At 55.1% G+C, this 18040-nt stretch overlaps 1 protein-coding gene across 1 annotated transcript in view; it reads right to left on the bottom strand.

Moving 5' to 3' along the window:
• Positions 1-16932, bottom strand: part of DNMT1 (DNA methyltransferase 1) — a gene marked incomplete at both ends in the record, with an annotated part of 26804 nt that extends 9872 nt beyond the window's left edge. The window contains 28 exons of the mRNA XM_041481766.1: positions 759-900; positions 1382-1800; positions 2578-2694; positions 3676-3868; positions 5161-5382; positions 6466-6639; positions 6728-6861; positions 6941-7142; positions 7652-7767; positions 8200-8347; positions 8450-8547; positions 9145-9334; positions 9988-10175; positions 10850-11001; positions 11555-11647; positions 11724-11842; positions 11919-12028; positions 12121-12204; positions 12465-12516; positions 12629-12669; positions 12889-12979; positions 13071-13141; positions 13937-13978; positions 14198-14288; positions 14380-14452; positions 15097-15334; positions 15872-15979; positions 16890-16932. Of these exons, the coding sequence (XP_041337700.1) occupies positions 759-900; positions 1382-1800; positions 2578-2694; positions 3676-3868; positions 5161-5382; positions 6466-6639; positions 6728-6861; positions 6941-7142; positions 7652-7767; positions 8200-8347; positions 8450-8547; positions 9145-9334; positions 9988-10175; positions 10850-11001; positions 11555-11647; positions 11724-11842; positions 11919-12028; positions 12121-12204; positions 12465-12516; positions 12629-12669; positions 12889-12979; positions 13071-13141; positions 13937-13978; positions 14198-14288; positions 14380-14452; positions 15097-15334; positions 15872-15979; positions 16890-16932 (3751 nt within the window). The remainder of the gene's footprint in view (positions 1-758; positions 901-1381; positions 1801-2577; positions 2695-3675; positions 3869-5160; positions 5383-6465; positions 6640-6727; positions 6862-6940; positions 7143-7651; positions 7768-8199; positions 8348-8449; positions 8548-9144; positions 9335-9987; positions 10176-10849; positions 11002-11554; positions 11648-11723; positions 11843-11918; positions 12029-12120; positions 12205-12464; positions 12517-12628; positions 12670-12888; positions 12980-13070; positions 13142-13936; positions 13979-14197; positions 14289-14379; positions 14453-15096; positions 15335-15871; positions 15980-16889) is intronic.
• Between the last annotated feature and the right edge of the window lie 1108 nt (positions 16933-18040).

Here is an 18040-nt window from a genome sequence, read left to right as displayed (position 1 = left end):
GAGGGAACTGTGGTGGCCATGGCCTTGTGGAGCCCTCATGGAGGTGGGAATGTCCCCAGAGCCACCCAAGGGGACATTTCTGCCTTTGGAGGGACAGCTCGACCTTTGGAGGGACAGGTCTGCCTTTGGAGGGGACAGTTCTGCCTTTGGAGGGACAATTCCTGAGGGAACTGTGGTGGCCATGGCCTTGTGGAGCCCTCATGGAGGTGGGAATGTCCCCAGAGCCACCCAAGGGGACAGTTCTGCCTTTGGAGGGGACAGTTCTGTCTTTGAGGGGACAGTTCCTGAGGGAACTGTGGTGGCCATGGCCTTGTGGAGCCCTCATGGAGGTGGGAATGTCCCCAAGGAGTCAATTCCTCCTTTGGAGAACCTGTCCCCTCTGGGAATGTCCCCAAAGCCACCCAAGGAGTCAATTCCTCCTTTGGAGAACCTGTCCCCTCTGGGAATGTCCCCAAAGCCACCCAAGGAGTCAATTCCCCCTTTGAAGGACCAACCGACCAACTGGGAATTGGCCAATTCCCAACTGACAACTCTTACGGGAACGTCCCCAAGGAGCGACACAACCAACATTCCTTGGGTCCCCAAAGCCACCCAAGGAGTCAATTCCCCCTTTGAAGGACCAACCGACCAACTGGGAATTGGCCAATTCCCAACTGACAACTCTTACGGGAACGTCCCCAAGGAGCGACACAACCAACATTCCTTGGGGTGCCAAAAAAGGGGTTTTTTCCCCCAAAAAGCAGCCCTGGAGACCCTACCTGGAGCACCCCGAAGGTGCACTGGTAGCCCATGCGCACCAGGCAGCGCAGGGTCAGCTTGAGCACCATGGACCTCTTGAAGGACACGAAATTCCGGACGTTCTCCAGCAGGAAGAAGCGCGGCCGGTAATAATCGCAGTAACTGCGGGGACAGCGGGACGTCGGCGTGGCCAGGGGACACTGGAGGGGGTCTCACCCCAAAAATCTCCTCCATCACCCCAAAAAATCCTCTCCACACCCACCAGGGGACACCAGATGGGGTCTCACCCCAAAAAACAACCTCTACACACCCATGAAGGGTCCCACCCCAAAAAATCCCATCCACATCCATGAGGGGACACCAGATGGGGTCTCACCCCAAAAATGCCCTCCATCACCCCAAAAAATCCCATCCACATCCATGAGGGGACACCAGATGGGGTCTCACCCCAAAAACCCCTTCCATCACCCCAAAATTCCCATCCACACCCACCAGAGGACACAAGACAAGGTCTTACCCCAAAAAATCCCCTCCACACCCACCATGGGACATCAGATGGGGTCTCACCTCCCAAAAATCCCCTCCACACTCACGAGGAGACACCAGATGGGGTCTCACCCTCCAGAAACCCCCCCAGACCCACCTGAGGAAGGAGACCACCAGGGAGTTCTTGAACTTGGAGTAGGTGCGGGAGTTGAAGCGGTTCATGCCGCTGAAGCCCTGGCACGGGGGGCCACCACAGAGCATCTCCACGTCTCCCTTCTGGGGCAGCTTCTGGCCCAAGGAATTGGTTTTCTCGCCGGCCATGACCAGCTTGAGGAGGACGTTGCAGTCCTCGGTGAACACCGTGGTGCCGGGGTTGTTGAGCCGGAACGCCTGCGCCGCCGGCTCCCACATCTCGATGGCCCAGAGCGTCTCCGAGACTCCTGAGGGATGGGCAGAGGTGGGTGGGAGTGGGCAGGGATGGGCACTGGGAATGGCCAGGGATGGGCATCCGGAATGGGCAGGGATGGGCACTGGGAATGGGCAGAGATGGGCACTGGGAATGGGCAGAGATTGGCACTGGGAATGGGCAGGGATGTGCCCCTTTTTTACCCATTTTCAGCCCCTTTTTTACCCCATTTTCTGCCCCTTTCCCACCTCTTTTCCACCCCATTTTTCTGCCACTTTTTTACCCATTTTCTGCCCCTTTTTTACCCATTTTCAGCCCCTTTTTTACCCCATTTTCTGCCCCTTTCCCACCTCTTTTCCACCCCATTTTTCTGCCACTTTTTTACCCATTTTCTGCCCCTTTTTTACCCATTTTCAGCCCCTTTTTTACCCCATTTTCTGCCCCTTTCCCACCTCTTTTCCACCCCATTTTTCTGCCACTTTTTTACCCATTTTCTGCCCCTTTTTTACCCATTTTCAGCCCCTTTTTTACCCCATTTTCTGCCCCTTTCCCACCTCTTTTCCACCCCATTTTTCTGCCACTTTTTTACCCATTTTCTGCCACTTTTTTACCCATTTTCTGCCCCGTTTTTACCCATTTTCTGCCACTTTTTTACCCATTTTCTGCCACTTTTTTACCCATTTTCTGCCCCTTTTCCACCCCATTTTTCTGCCCCTTTTTTACCCATTTTTTGCCCCTTTTTTACCCATTTTCTGCCCTTTTTTACCCATTTTCTGCCTCTTTTTTACCCATTTTCTGCCTCTTTTCCACCCCATTTTTCAGTCCCTTTTTTACCCATTTTCTGCCCCTTTTCCACCCCTTTTTCCTGTCTTTTCCCACCCTTTCCTGCCCCCTTTCCCATCCCTTTTCCACCCCATTTTTCTGCCCTTTTCCCACCAGTTTTCCACCCTTTTTCCACCTTTTCCAGCCTCACCTTTCCCTTTCCCCTTCCCCTTCCCTTTGTTCCCAGAGCTCCGGGCGTGGTTGGGAGGATCCTCAAAGCTCTTGGTTTTGGCGTTGTAAGCCTGGAAAAAAAAGGAAACAAAAAATCCCCATTTCACCAGAACCCAACTTTGCTCCATCCCTGGTGCCTCCAGACCCCCAGGAACTCATCCAGACCTCCAAGAACTCATCCAGACCTCCAGGAACTCATCCAGACCCCCAGGAACTCATCCAGACCTCCAAGAACTCATCCAGACCTCCAGGAACTCATCCAGACCTCCAAGAACTCATCCAGACCTCCAGGAACTCATCCAGACCTCCAAGAACTCATCCAGACCTCCAGGAACTCATCCAGATCCTTGAAACCCCAGTTCAGTACCCAAGATTCGCTCCCCAAAATCTCAGATCCCGCCCCAAATCCAAGTCCTCCATGGAAAACCCACCTGGAGACACCAGAACCCCCCACTTTTCTCCATCCCTGGTGTCTCCAGACCTCCAGGAACTCATCCAGACCTCCAGGAACTCATCCAGATCCTTGAAACCCCAGTTCAGTACCCAAGATTCGCTCCCCAAAATCTCAGAACCGGCCCCAAATCCAAAACCTTCCCTGGAAAACCACCCAGAACCTCAAATTTGCTCCATCCCCCCCCACTTTACTCCATCCCTGGTGCCTCCAGACCTCCAGGAACTCATCCAGACCTCCAGGAACTCATCCAGATCCTTGAAACCCTAGTTCAGTACCCAAGATTCGCTCCCCAAAATCTCAGAACCGGCCCCAAATCCATGTCCTCCATGGAAAACCACCCAGAAACTCAACTTTTCTCCATCCCTGGTGTCTCCAGACCTCCAGGAACTCATCCAGACCTCCAGGAACTCATCCAGACCTCCAGGTACTCATCCAGATCCTTGAAACCCCAGTTCAGTACCCAAGATTCGCTCCCCAAAATCTCAGAACCGGCCCCAAATCCAAAACCTTCCCTGGAAAACCACCCAGAACCTCAACTTTTCTCCATCCCTGGTGTCTCCAGACCCCTCCTCTCCCCCTGGAATTCCCGTTCCCTCACCTCCAGGAAGTAGAAGCGGTCCAGGCCGCCGGCCGAGTAGTCCTGGATGCTCTCGGTCAGGTCCTCGCCGTAGACCACGGAGCAGCGGCCCTGGACCGCCCGGAACTCCACGGTGGCCTCCTCGTCGCTCCAGTAGAGGAGGTTGATGTCGGCGTGGTAGCTCGCCTTGGTGGACTTGTGGGTGTTCTCAGGCCTGGAGATTCCCGGGAAAACGCCGGGATTAGGGGACAACAACGAGGTGGGTCCTCCTCTTGGTGGGGTTGGGGTTTGGAGAGGGGATTTTGGGTGGGATGGAGGGAAGATTGGAGGTGGGATGGGGAGTGGATTGGGGGAAAAGGGTTTTAAGGGAGCTTGAGGCATCAAGAGATGGCCAAAAATGTCCCAAGATGTCCAAAGACGTCCCACGACATCCAAAGAAGGGCAAAGAAATCTAAAGACGTCTCAAGACATCCAAAAATGTCCCAAAATCTCCAAAGATACCCAAAAAACCCCAAAGGCATCCAAAGAAGGCCAAAGAAACCCAAAGACGTCTCAAGACATGCCAGGACATCCAAAAACGTCCCAAAATATCCAAAGATACCCAAAAAACCCCAAAGGCACCCAAAGAAGTCCAAAGACATCTAAAGACATGCCAGGACATCCAAAAACGTCCCAAAATATCCAAAGATACAAAAAAAAAAAATCCAAAGAAGTCCAAAGACATCTCAAGACATCCAAAAATGTCCCAAAATATCCAAAGATACCCAAAAAACACCAAAGGCATCCAGAGACATCCAAAGACATCTCAAGACATACCAGGACATCCAAAAACGTCCCAAAATATCCAAAGATACCCAAAAAACCCCAAAGGCATCCAGAGACATCCAAAGACATCTCAAGACATACCAGGACATCCAAAAACGTCCCAAAATATCCAAAGATACCCAAAAAACCCCAAAGGCACCCAAAGAAGTCCAAAGACATCTAAAGACATGCCAGGACATCCAAAAACGTCCCAAAATATCCAAAGATACAAAAAAAAAATCCAAAGAAGTCCAAAGACATCTCAAGACATCCAAAAATGTCCCAAAATATCCAAAGATACCCAAAAAACACCAAAGGCATCCAAAGAAGTCCAAAGACATCTAAAAATGTCCAAAGATGTCCCATCGGGATTCTCCAAGTCCATGGATTTCTACCCCAATTCCCAGCACTGCTCACGCCACCGACCCCAAATCCTCATCAAATTTTGGCAGCATTTTCCCAATTTTGGAAACCCTCATAGAACCGGGGACAAAATTCCCAATTTTGAGGCCAAGCTTGGGACAATCTTCCCAATTTTGTGACAGTTCTTCCAACTGGGAAGGTCCAACAAGGATCATCCAAGTTGGGAAGTCAACCAAGAACCTCCAAAGATTTGGGCCACCACATCAAGCCCCGCTTTCACCACCAACTCCAAACCTTCCCAGCCCCCTAAATCCCCCCAAAAACCCCCGGATTTGGCACCTGTAGAACTTGTAGATGCAGAGTTTGATGTCGGCCTCGTTGGGTTTGCCGTTGCCGCGCAGGCTGCAGAAGATGCTCTTGATGCGGCCCACGCGGAACGGGTCGGGCGCGTCCAGGTTGCTGCCCTTGATGTACTCCGAGTACTTCCGGTAGTGCTCGGGGTGCAGCTCCTCGTCCACCGCCTCCTTCTTGGGCCTCTTGGCCGGGCTGGCCGGCTTCACGCTGGGGAAATCGGGAGAAACGTCCCAAAAAACGTCGGGACGTGGAGTTTGGGAGGGTGGAGTTGGAAGGGTCTTGGAGGGGTTTGCCAGCCTTGAGTGCGGTTTGTGCAGCGAAAGTTGGGTGAAGATTTGGAATTGGAGGATTTTGTGGGGTTTTCCAGCTCTGACCCCAGTTTTTATGTCAAAATTTGGGTGAAGATTTAGACTTGAGGGAGCTTGCAGGAGTTTTCTAGCCTTGACCCCGATTTTTTTCTCAAAATTTGGGTGAACAGTAAGAATCGAGGAATCTTGGAGGGGTCTTCTAAACTTAACTGGTTCTTTAATTCCATAATTCCAATTTGTCCACCAAAAGTTGGGTGAAGATGTGGAATTAAGAGATCCTGGAAGGGTTTTCCAGCCTTGATTCCAATTTGCTCACCAAAAGTTGGGTGAAGGTTTGGAATTCAGGGATCTTGGCTGGGTCTCCTAACTTTAATTGGTTCTATGATTCCAAAATTCCAATTTGTCCACCAAAAGTTGGGTGAAGATGTGGAATTAAGAGATCCTGGAAGGGTTTTCCAGCCTTGATTCCAATTTGCTCACCAAAAGTTGGGTGAAGGTTTGGAATTCAGGGATCTTGGCTGGGTCTCCTAACTTTAATTGGTTCTATGATTCCAAAATTCCAATTTGTCCACCAGAAGTTGGGTCAAGATTTGGAACTGAAAGATCTTGTGGGTTTTCCAGCCTTGATTCCAATTTTTTTTGGTCAAAAGTTGGGTTAAGAGTTGGAATTGAGAGATCTTGGAGAGGTTTTAGAGCCTTAACTCCATAATTACAATTTACCCCCCAAAATTGGGTTAAAATTTGGAATCTTAGAGGAATCTCCCAACTTGAATTCTCCAATCCTGCAATTCCCGAATTCCAATTCACCCCCAAAACACATCATCCCACCAGAGCCACCTCCCAATCAAACAACCGAAAACCAAATCTGGGGTAATTCTGATGCCAAACTTCTGGAACTTCAGGACACCAGACCTCCATTTACAGGTGGGAAGACCCCAAAAATCCCCGAATCCCACCCCAAAGGTGAGGTCCCCAAACCCACCTGAAGGAGAAGGCGTCTGGCAGCAGGTAGACGCCGTCCCCCACCCGGTACTGGACGCCGTTCTTGGTGGCCACGGCGTAGAACATCTTGCCATCGGCCTCCTCCAGCGGCTCGGCCACCTTGGGGATCTCCTTGTGCCTCACCTCGTCCAGGCGTGCGCAGCTCAAGCAGAACCTGCTGGAACACCGCCACGTTCTCCAAAAAAATCCATTTATGGGGCGGGAAGAACCCAAAATTTCAGTTTTTCCACCCAAAAACTGACTTGTACTTGTTGTCCTCGGTGGGCTGCGCGTCGGGCGGGCTCTCGAAGCGCGCGTACTCCTGGTCGTACCACATCTGGTAGAAGTAGGTCCTCCCATCGTCTTCCACCATCTTGATCTCCGTGTCCAGCCCGCCCTGAAGGACAAAACCAGCGGGGTGGCCGGGATCGGCCGCGCTGACCGGCACCGGCCGGACCCCGCGGCGCTGTCCCCACCTCCATGGCCCAGTTGTCCGAGGGCGCCTTGTAGATGACGTTGACCTTGCCGTGGATGTAGGACAGCTGCATGTCCTCGCACTCGTCCACCAGGAACAGCTCCAGAGGGTCCGAGGTGGCCCCCAGGACGGTGTCCGAGCCCGGGCAGAACCAGTGGGCGTGGAACATCTGGCCACTGCTGTCCTCCCACATGGCCGTCACCCTGAGGGGCGCCGAGGTGTGAGAGGGGACGTCCCTGTGTCCCCAACCCCATGGGTGCAAGGAGAACCCACCTGGCTTGGTGGGATCATTGGAGGTGTCCCCATGTCCCCGACCCATGGGAGAATGGAGAACCCACTTGGCTTGGTGGGATCATCAGGGATGTCCCCAACCCCATGGGAGAATGGAGAACCCACCTGGCTTGGTGGGAACATCAGGGATGTCCCTGTGTCCCCAACCCCACGGGAGAATGGAGAACCCACCTGGCTTGGTGGGATCATTGGAGGTGTCCCCATGTCCCCGACCCATGGGAGAATGGAGAACCCACTTGGCTTGGTGGGATCATCAGGGATGTCCCCAACCCACGGGAGTAGGGAGAACCCACCTGGCTTGGTGGGATCACTGGGGACATCCCCTGTCCCCAACCCATGGGAGAAAGGAGAACCCACCTGGCTTGGTGGGATCACTGGGGACATCCCCTGTCCCCAACCCATGGGAGAATGAAGAACCCACCTGGCCAGGTAGAGGGGCTTGGTGGGGTCGTCGGGGCTCACGGACACGCAGTCGCCCACCTCCAGCGTCTCGGAGTCGATGCAGACTCGTTGGTAATAATCCTTCTTGCCGTCACTCTGCCGGGGCACGGGGCCGTTACAGGTACCGGCCCCACCTGGATGGGGTCCCTCACTTGGATGGGGTCCCTCACCTGGATGGGTTCCCTCACCTGGATGGGCTCCCTCACTTGGATGGGGTCCTCACCTGGATGGGGTCCCCACCTGGATGGGTTCCCTCACTCCTCACCTGGATGGGCTCCCTCACCTGGATGGGGTCCTCACCTGGATGGGGCTCTCACCTGGATGGGCTCCCTCACTTGGATGGGGTCCTCACCTGGATGGGGTCCTCACCTGGATGGGTTCCCTCACCTGGATGGGGCTCTCACCTGGATGGGGCTCTCACCTGGATGGGTTCCCTCACTTGGATGGGATCCCTCACCTTGCCAGATCCCCTCACCTGGACATGTCCCCTCACCTTTCCAGGCCCCCTCACCTGCCCAGGTGCCTCACCTTGATGGGCTCCCCGACCCAGGAGATCCGGCTCTTGTTCTGCTTCTTCTTGCGGCCCTGCAGCATCTTCTTGGGCGAGGGCATCTCGGGGATGTTGTCATCGACCTCCTCATCCTCATCCGCCTCCCGCACCGCCAGGTTGGGACACCTGGGACGTCGCCAGGGATGTCACCGGGGGCTCAGGGATGGGGACAGCGGGGTTTGGGGACAGGGACATTGGGGACAGGGACGTTGGGACAGGGCCACCCACCTCCTCTGCAGACACGCCTGCTTGCTGCGGCCGCTGCCCCCGAACTTGACCATGTTCTGGCACGCCTTGCACTTGCCACACTCGGGCTGCTGGCACACCTGGCACGGGACAGGGGACACCGGTGACACCAGGAACGCTCCTCCATGATCAACTCAACTAACTCGTGATGTTGATGTTGACCAAGGTTGGAAGATCTTCCAAAACCAACCAACCCAACCCATGACATTGACATTGGCATTGACCAAGCTGGAAAAGCCCTCCAAGATCAACCCAACCCATGACAATAACATTGACCAAGATTGGAAAACTCCCCAAGATCAGCCAACCCAACCCAAGGAGGTGATGTTGACCAAGACTGGAAGAGACCTTCAAGACCAACCAACCCAACCCATGACGCTGATGTTGGCCAACACTGGGAATCCTTCAAGACCAACCAACCCAACCCATGACGCTGATGTTGGCTAACACTGGGAATCCTTCAAGACCAACCAACCCAACCCATGACGCTGATGTTGGCTAACACTGGCAGTCCTTCAAGACCAACCAACCCAACCCATGACGTTGATGTTGGCCAACACTGGGAATCCTTCAAGACCAACCAACCCAACCCAATCCATGACACTGACATTGACCAAGGCTCAAAGACCCTCCAACACCAACCCATCCCCGCCCCACTGCCGGTGACCCTCGGTCACCTCGCAGACGCCGCAGCGCCGGCGCTTGGTGGCGTTCTCCTTGTCCTCCTCGCGCTCGTCCTTCTCGATCTGCTCCGAGAAGAAGGTGTCGAAGATGAGGTACACCAGCTTGGTGGTGGTGGCCTTGGTGGGACCCTTGTCCTTGTCGATGCGCGTGGGGTGGCGGATGGCCTGGCGCCGCACGGCTCGCCTGCGGCACGGGGACAGCGCTCAGGCCACGCCCGGGGACGGGGGCACCACCCCGGGGACACCCAAGGGACCCCCACAGGTACCAGGTGGGGTCCCCAAAAGGTGTGGATGGATTTTGGGGACCCAACCCGGCGTCCTTCCCCCTCTGGAGCAGCACCAGGTTTGAGTTTGCCCAATTTTGGGAGGATCTTCCCAATTTTGGGAGGGTTTTTGTGATCTTGGGAGCATCTTCCCAATTTTGGGAGAATTCTCCCAGTTTTGGGAGGGTCTTCCCAATTTTGGGAGGGTTTCTGCTCTGATTCCCAGTACTTCTCATGCCACTGAACCCAAATCCTCACCAGTTTTGGGAAGACTTTCCCAATTTTTGGTTGGATTCTCCCAATTTTGTGGTCACAGAACCCAAACCCTCCCCACTTTTGAGCAAATTCTCTTACTTTTGAGGTCTCTCTTCCCGAATTTTGGTATTTTAGGGTTTTTGCCCCCAAACCTCACCTCCTGCCCAGGGTGACCTCACCCAGCTTCACGAGGTCCCTCATGCCCAGCATGAGAATCCCCAATTTTGGGCCGATTTCCCCAACATTGAGACCCCAGAGCCCAAACCCTCCCAAATTTTGGTCGGATTTTCCCACTTTTGGGTTTGCCCGCAAACCTCACCTCTTGCCCAGGGTGACCCCGGCCAGCTTGATGAGGTCCCTCATGCAGGGCGTGATGAGCACCGGGGGCTCGTCGCTGTCGCCGGCCTCGTCGTAGCTCTCCACCTGCTCCACCACGAACTGGGCGTGGCGCAGCAGCGAGTCCTCCGTGAAACGGTTGAAGTTGAGCCCCGCCGGCGGCACCGTGGTCTGGGGGAATTTGGGAAGGGTTGGAGATGGCCAGGAATGGCAGCTGACCCCTCCCCAGATCGCCCATTCCAAAGGTCATCGAGGTTGGGAACGGCTGGGACGGTTGGGAAGGGCTGGAGATGGTTGGGAATGGTTGGGGATGGTTGGGAAGGGCTGGAGATGGTTGGGGATGGTTGGGAACGGCTGGGCATGGCCATTGACCCCTCTCCAGACCACCCATTCCAATGGTTGGGAATGGTTGAGATGGTTTGGAATGGTTGGGGATGGTTTGGAACGGTTGGGGATGGTTTGGAATGGTTGGAGATGGTCTGGAATGGTTTGGAATGGTTGGGGTTGACCACAGTGGCACTGTCACCTCAACTTTGTTGAGCTGGTGTCACCTCCTCCTCCTTCTCCTGCTGACCCCATCCCATCTTTTCCACAGGGGAACTGTCCCCAGGAGGGGGAGGTGACACCATGGGGAGGTGACACCACGGCGAGGTGACACCGCAGTGGCACTGTCACCTCCATCTTGTTGAGCAGGTGCCACCTCCAGCATCACCATCCCCATTTCCACCCTTGTCCCATCTTCTCCATGGGGGAATTGTCCCCAGGATGGGGAGGTGACACCACGGGGAGGTGACACTGCAGGGAGGTGACACCACGAGGAGGTGACACCGCGGTGGCACTGTCACCTCGATCTTGTTGAGCAGGTCCTCGTAGCTGACGTGGCGGTTGTTCTGCAGGAACTCCACCACGATCTTGCTCATGTAGATCTTCTCCTGCATCAGCGCGAAGGTGGGCGCGTACTCCTCGCTCGGCTCCATCAGGATGTAGTCGGCAAAGGCTGGGAAAAGCCCCAAAATGGTGGGATTTTGGGGAAAAAAATGGGGGGTTCTTGGTAGGGGAGAGGAAAGGAATGGGGGAAAAGAGGGGAAGAGGAGGAAAAGAGAGAAAAAATAAAGGAAAAAGAGGAAAAAGGGAGGAAAAAAGGGGAAGAAAGATAATAAGGGGGAAAGAGCAGGAAAAAGGAAAGAGGAGGAAAGAAAAGAAAAAAAATAAAGGGGAAAAAAGGAGGAAAAAGGAGAAAAAAACAAGAGAGAAGAAAAGAAAAGACAGAAGAAAAATGGAAAAAAGAGAGAGACAAGAAAAAGACAAAAGAAAACGAGAAAAACCAGAAAAATGAAAGAAGAAAGAAAGAGCAAATGGAGAAAAAAGGGAGAAAAAAAATGGAAAAAATGGGGCAAAAGGAGGAGGAAGGGAGAAGAAAGGAAAAGGGAGAAAAAGGAGGGGAAATGGCAAAAATCCTGAAACCCTCCCCACCAAAACCTCAAAAAAGCCCAAAATAACCCAAAACCAACCCAAAAAAGCCCCAAATTCCCCCCAGAGCCCCTCCTCACCTGTGCTGAAGCCGATCAGCGCCTTCTCCCCGCCGTCGAAGCCCGTGATCCACCAGGCATTGATGGGCCCCAACTTCTTGGCTCTCACCCCACCTGCCAAGGCAAAAAAATCCGGACAATTCCCACCCGGGCATCCCAAAATCCCCCGGAATTCTGGGCGTTTCCTCACCGTCCAGGCAGGGGTTGTCATCGTAGATGGGTTTGACGACGCCGCTGAAGTAGAGCTCGATGTTCCTCTCGATGAGGCCGGTGTCGAAGGGACAGAGGTGTCCCCTCTTGTCATAAACGCTGCCGGGGGGGACAAGGAGGGCATGGGACACCATTCCAGAGGGAATTCCAGCAGGAATTCCCTCCAGGATCTCACCTGAAGGAGGTGACTTTGTGCTGGGGGAGGTCCTCGTAGCTCTCGAAGCCGTCCTCGTTGGCGTCGAAGATGGACAAGCGCTCGTCCGTCAGCATCTCCGGCTCCTCCAGCTGGATTTGGGGGGAAAAAAACCCCAAAAAATGGGATTAAGGGATATTCCTGCTTTTCCTGAGCTCGGGGAAGGAGGGTTTGGATTCCTTACGGCGTCGTCAGGGTCCCCTTGGAAGAATTTGAGGTCGGGGTCGTCCAGGTACTGCCGGCAGTCGAGGCATTTTGGGGGGGTGGTCTGCGGGAGAGGGGAGGGAGAGTCAGCTTTTCCCAAAGTTATTCCTGGAATTATCCTGGATTTTGGCAAGATCTGGAGATTCCCATCAGAACCAGCCCCAGCTGTTTGGTTTTGGGAAGCTGAACGGGCTGGAAATGGGTTTGTATTCCCATAGGATAATCCACCCTTTGGAATAATCAACTCATCCCAAAAAACCCTAAAATTTGGGAGTTTAAGGGATTAAGAAATCCCAAAAAAAACTGGAATGAGGAGAGACTTACTTTAGCGGGAGCAGTGATTTTAACCTGAGGGATTTCGTCTTTAATTTCCGACCTGGGAGGGAAAAATGAAATCCTGAGATGAGGATGGAGCAGTGACGTCATCGTTGTCATTGTCACCGTCACCGGGACACGGCTCCGGCCGGGAATGTTCCCCTTTTCCTCACCCATCTTTGGTTTCCATTTTCATCCTTTTCTCATCTTGATCCTGGAGAAAAAGGCAAAAAAATGGGAAAAGGAGAAGGAAAACGCAATCCCAGTGTGGCCAAAATCCTGGAAAATCCCCCCAGGATGTCACAACAGAGCAAAATCCTGGGAAATCACCCCAAAAACAACCCAGGACAGGTCTGGGATGTCACCACTGACCAAAATCCTGGGTAATCACCCCAAAAACAACCTGGGAAAGGTCCAGGATGTCACCACCGACCTTCTCCTCCAGCTCCTCCTCCTCCTTCTCGACGTTCATCAGCTCCGGCTTCACCTCCCCGTTGACCTCCTCCGATTTCCGCTTGTTGGATCTGCGGGATCGACCAGGACGGGGTTTTTTGGGAATGGGGAAGGGTTTGGGATGGTGGGATGAGGAAGAGGAGGGTGACCTTTCCCACTGACCCTTTGGACAGGAGGCTGAGGATGGTCGGCTGCCGGCCGGAGCTGCGGGTGACGCGGGAGCTGGCCGGAGACTCTGCAGGAAAACCACGGTGGATCCCAAATCCCAACGGGAATTGTCACAGCCCAAGCCCAGGACACCCCAAAACCCTTCCCAAAGGGATCCCAGTTATTGATCCCAACGGGAATTGTCACAGCCCAAGCCCAGGACACCCCAAAACCCTTACTGAGGAGACCCTAAAATCCTTCCCAAGATCATCCCAACTCTCAATCCCAGCAGGAATTGTCACACCCCAAGGCCCCAGGAGACTCCAAAACCCTTCCCAAGATCATCCCAGCTCTTAATCCCAATGGGAATTGTCACATCCCAAGGTGAGGAGACCTCAAAATCATTCCCAAGGTGATCTCAACTCTGAATCCCAACAGGAATTGCCACACCCCAAGCCCAGGACACCCCAAAACCCTTCCTGAGGAGACCCTAAAACCCCTCTCAAGGTCATCCCAGTTCTTGATTCCAATAGGAATTGTCATACCCCAAAACCAGGAGACCCCAAAACCCTTCCCAAGGGGATCCCAGTTCTTGATCCCAATGGGAACTGTCACATGCCAAGACCACAAGACCCCAAAACCCTTCCCAAAGGGATCCCAGTTATTGATCCCAACGGGAATTGTCACAGCCCAAGCCCAGGACACCCCAAAACCCTTACTGAGGAGACCCTAAAATCCTTCCCAAGATCATCCCAACTCTCAATCCCAGCAGGAATTGTCACACCCCAAGGCCCCAGGAGACTCCAAAACCCTTCCCAAGATCATCCCAGCTCTTAATCCCAATGGGAATTGTCACATCCCAAGGTGAGGAGACCTCAAAATCCATCTTTGGTTTCCATTTTCATCCTTTTCTCATCTTGATCCTGGAGGAAAAGGCAAAAAAATGGGAAAAGGAGAAGGAAAACGCAATCCCAGTGTGGCCAAAATCCTGGAAAATCCCCCCAGGATGTCACAACAGAGCAAAATCCTGGGAAATCACCCCAAAAACAACCCAGGACAGGTCTGGGATGTCACCACTGACCAAAATCCTGGGTAATCACCCCAAAAACAACCTGGGAAAGGTCCAGGATGTCACCACCGACCTTCTCCTCCAGCTCCTCCTCCTCCTTCTCGACGTTCATCAGCTCCGGCTTCACCTCCCCGTTGACCTCCTCCGATTTCCGCTTGTTGGATCTGCGGGATCGACCAGGACGGGGTTTTTTGGGAATGGGGAAGGGTTTGGGATGGTGGGATGAGGAAGAGGAGGGTGACCTTTCCCACTGACCCTTTGGACAGGAGGCTGAGGATGGTCGGCTGCCGGCCGGAGCTGCGGGTGACGCGGGAGCTGGCCGGAGACTCTGCAGGAAAACCACGGTGGATCCCAAATCCCAACGGGAATTGTCACAGCCCAAGCCCAGGACACCCCAAAACCCTTCCCAAAGGGACCCCAGTTATTGATCCCAACGGGAATTGTCACACCCCAAGGCCAGGAGACTCCAAAACCCTTCCCAAAGGGATCCCAGTTATTGATCCCAACAGGAATTGTCACACCCCAAGGCCAGGAGACTCCAAAACCCTTCCCAAGATCATCCCAGCTCTTAATCCCAATGGGAATTGTCACATTCCAAGGTGAGACCTCAAAACCATTCCCAAGGTGATCTCAACTCTGAATCCCAACAGGAATTGCCACACCCCAAGCCCAGGACACCCCAAAACCCTTCCTGAGGAGACCCTAAAACCCCTCTCAAGGTCATCCCAGTTCTTGATTCCAATAGGAATTGTCATACCCCAAAACCAGGAGACCCCACAACCCTTCCCAAGGGGATCCCAGTTCTTGATCCCAATGGGAACTGTCACATGCCAAGACCACAAGACCCCAAAACCCTTACTGAGAGAATCCCCCTCTCCATCCCAATGGAAACTGCCCCACCCCAAACCCTCCCCACCCCCCAGAAACCCCCAATTACACCCCAAAAACCCCCAAGAAACCCCAAACCCTTACTTTTGGCATCTCCATTGGAGCGGCTCCTGCGGGATTTCCGCGCCCGCCCGGCGGGGCCGGAGCAGGACGGGGACGAGGACGCTGCCACCCCCTCCTCGAGCTCCATGGCCCCGTCCTCGTCCTCGTCGCTGCCGTAGGCGCCGTTCCCGGGGCACCCGTTGGGGTTGGGAGCCCCGGAGCCATTGGGGGCCGAGAGCTCCTGGTGCAGCAGCGCCTTCACCTTGGCCAGGTAACGCTCCTGGGGAGGGGAGCACCTGGAGCTGAGCCCCAACCCTGGGGTGTGATCCCAAATCCCACAGGGAAATGGGGGCTGAGCCCAAATCCCGGGGTGTGATCCCAAATCCCACAGGGATTCGTGATCCCAAATCCCACAGGGAAAGTGGGGGCTGAGCCCAAATCCCGGGGCTTTCCTGAGGTGTGATCCCAAATCCCACAGGGATTCATGATCCCAAATCCCACAGGGAAAGTGGGAGCTGAGTGAAGTCCCAGGGTTTTCCTGGTTTCCTGGGGTTTCATCCCAAATCCTGGGGTTTCATCCTAAATCCTGGGGTTTTATCCCAAATCCTGGGGTTTTCCCAGAGTTCTCCAAGTGTTGGGTTTTCCTGGAGTTCTCCAGGTGTTTTATCCCAAATCCTGGGGCTTTCCCAGAGTTCTCCAAGTGTTTTATCCCAAATCCTGGGGTTTTCCCGGAGTTCTCCAGGTGTTTTATCCCAAATCCCAGGGTTTTTAGGCTTTTCCAGGTGTTTTATCCCCATCCCAGGTTTTGGGGTCTCACCTCGGAGAGCTCCTCGCGGCGCAGTTTGGCCTCGAGCTCGCTGAGCTGCAGCTGCACCTCGGCCTGCAGGAAGCCGTGGATGAGGCTCAGCTTCTCCTGGACGCTCTCCTGGGGACACCGGGACATTGGGGACACGAGGGGACATTGGGGACACCGTGGGGACACTGGGGATGGAGGGGACACGGTGAGGACATGGGGAGCAGGAAGCCGTGGATGAGGCTCAGCTTCTCCTGGACGCTCTCCTGGGGACACCGGGGGGACATTGGGGACACCGAGGGGACATTGGGGACACCGAGGGGACATTGGGGACATGAGGGAACACTGGGGACACAGCATGGACACTGGGGATGGAGGGGACACGGTGAGGACATGAGGAGCAGGAAGCCGTGGATGAGGCTCAGCTTCTCCTGGACGCTCTCCTGGGGACACCGGGACATTGGGGACAGTGTGGGGACACTGGGGATGGAGGGGACACGGTGAGGACATGAGGAGCAGGAAGCCGTGGATGAGGCTCAGCTTCTCCTGGACGCTCTCCTGGGGACACCGGGACATTGGGGACACCGAGGGACACTGGGGACACGAGGGGACATTGGGGACACAGCAGGGACACAGGGGACATGGCAGGGACATTGGGGACAGTGTGGGGACACTGGGGATGGAAGAGACAGAGGGGACAGAGAGGAAGGAAGCAATGGAGGGGACACTGGGGACAAAGTGATGGAGGGGTCAGAGGGGACAGAGTGGGGACAGAGAGGATTGAGGGGACAGCATGGGGACACAGGGGACAGAAGATGGAGGGGACAGTGTGGGGACAAAGGAGACAGAGGGGACAGCATGGGGACACAGGGGACAGAGGGAACAGTGTGTGGACAGAGGGGACAGAGGATGGAGGGGACAGCATGGGGACATTGTGGGGCACAGGAGAACTTCCCAAGGGGACAAGGTGGAGCACGAAGGGGACACTTCCTGTGGGGACACAGGGACTGCCAGGTGACACCGGGGACATTTTGGGACTCACCTTCTCTCCCAGGTTCTCCTCATCCCGCTCCAAGTCCTGCAGCCTGGGGGGCACAGCCGGGGTCACCGGGGTTGGGGACACCGAGGGAGGGGACAAAGGGACACCGTGGGATGGCTCCAGAGGGGACAGTGGGCCGGGAATGTGGGAATTCCGGAGGGGGGAGGGGATGGGGGGGACAGGGACACCTCCAGTGCCACTGGGAACGTCCACAGGGATGTGGGGCTGGGACCCCTGGAATGCCGGGATGGGGGTCAGGACCCTGGGATTGGGGACAGGACCCTGGGATTGGGGACAGAAACCCCAGATTGGGGTCAGGACCCTGGGATTGGGGACAGGACCCTCAGACTGGGGACAGACACCCCAGGACTGGGGTCAGGACCCTGGGATTGGGGACAGACACCCCAGATTGGGGTCAGGACCCTGGGATTGGGGACAGAAACCCCAGATTGGGGTCAGGACCCTGGGATTGGGGACAGAAACCCCAGATTTGGGTCAGGACCCTGGGATTGGGGACAGAAACCCCAGATTTGGGTCAGGACCCTGGGATTGGGGACAGGACCCTCAGACTGGGGACAGACACCCCAGACCGGGGTCAGGACCCTGGGATTGGGGACAGACACCCCAGGACCGGGGTCAGGACCCTGGGACTGGGGACAGCAACTCTGAGATTGGGGACAGAAACCCGGGATTGAGGTCAGGACCTCAGGATTGGGGACAGGACCCCCAAGACTGGGGACAGGACGCCCAGGATGGGGTCGGGACCCCTGAGATGGGGTCAGAAACCCCAGGACTGGGGACAGAACCATCAGGATTGGGGTCAGGACCCCAGGATTGGGGTCACGACTCCCAGATTGGGGTCAGAGCCCCCAGGATTGGGGTCAGGACCCTGGGATGGGGTCAGAACCATCAAGATTTGGGTCAGGAACCCCAGGATTGGGGTCAGGACCCTGGGATAGGGTCGGGACCTGGGATGGGGTCAGGACAGGAGTCACAACCCAGGTCAGGACCCCTCAGGTGTCACAGCCATTCCCTGGGAATGTCCCCTCCACCAGGGTTTGGGATGGGACCCTCCAGGATGGCTCCTGTCCCCTCTGGGATGGCTCCTGTCCCCTCTGGGATGGCTCCTGTCCCCCAGGATGGCTCCTGTCCCT

Source organism: Pyrgilauda ruficollis, unplaced genomic scaffold (assembly GCF_017590135.1).
Source record: "Pyrgilauda ruficollis isolate IOZ18807 unplaced genomic scaffold, ASM1759013v1 scaffold562, whole genome shotgun sequence".
Classification (NCBI taxonomy): domain Eukaryota; kingdom Metazoa; phylum Chordata; class Aves; order Passeriformes; family Passeridae; genus Pyrgilauda; species Pyrgilauda ruficollis.
Note: the sequence above shows the minus strand (reverse complement) of the source record. Positions and strands in the feature narration are given on the sequence as shown.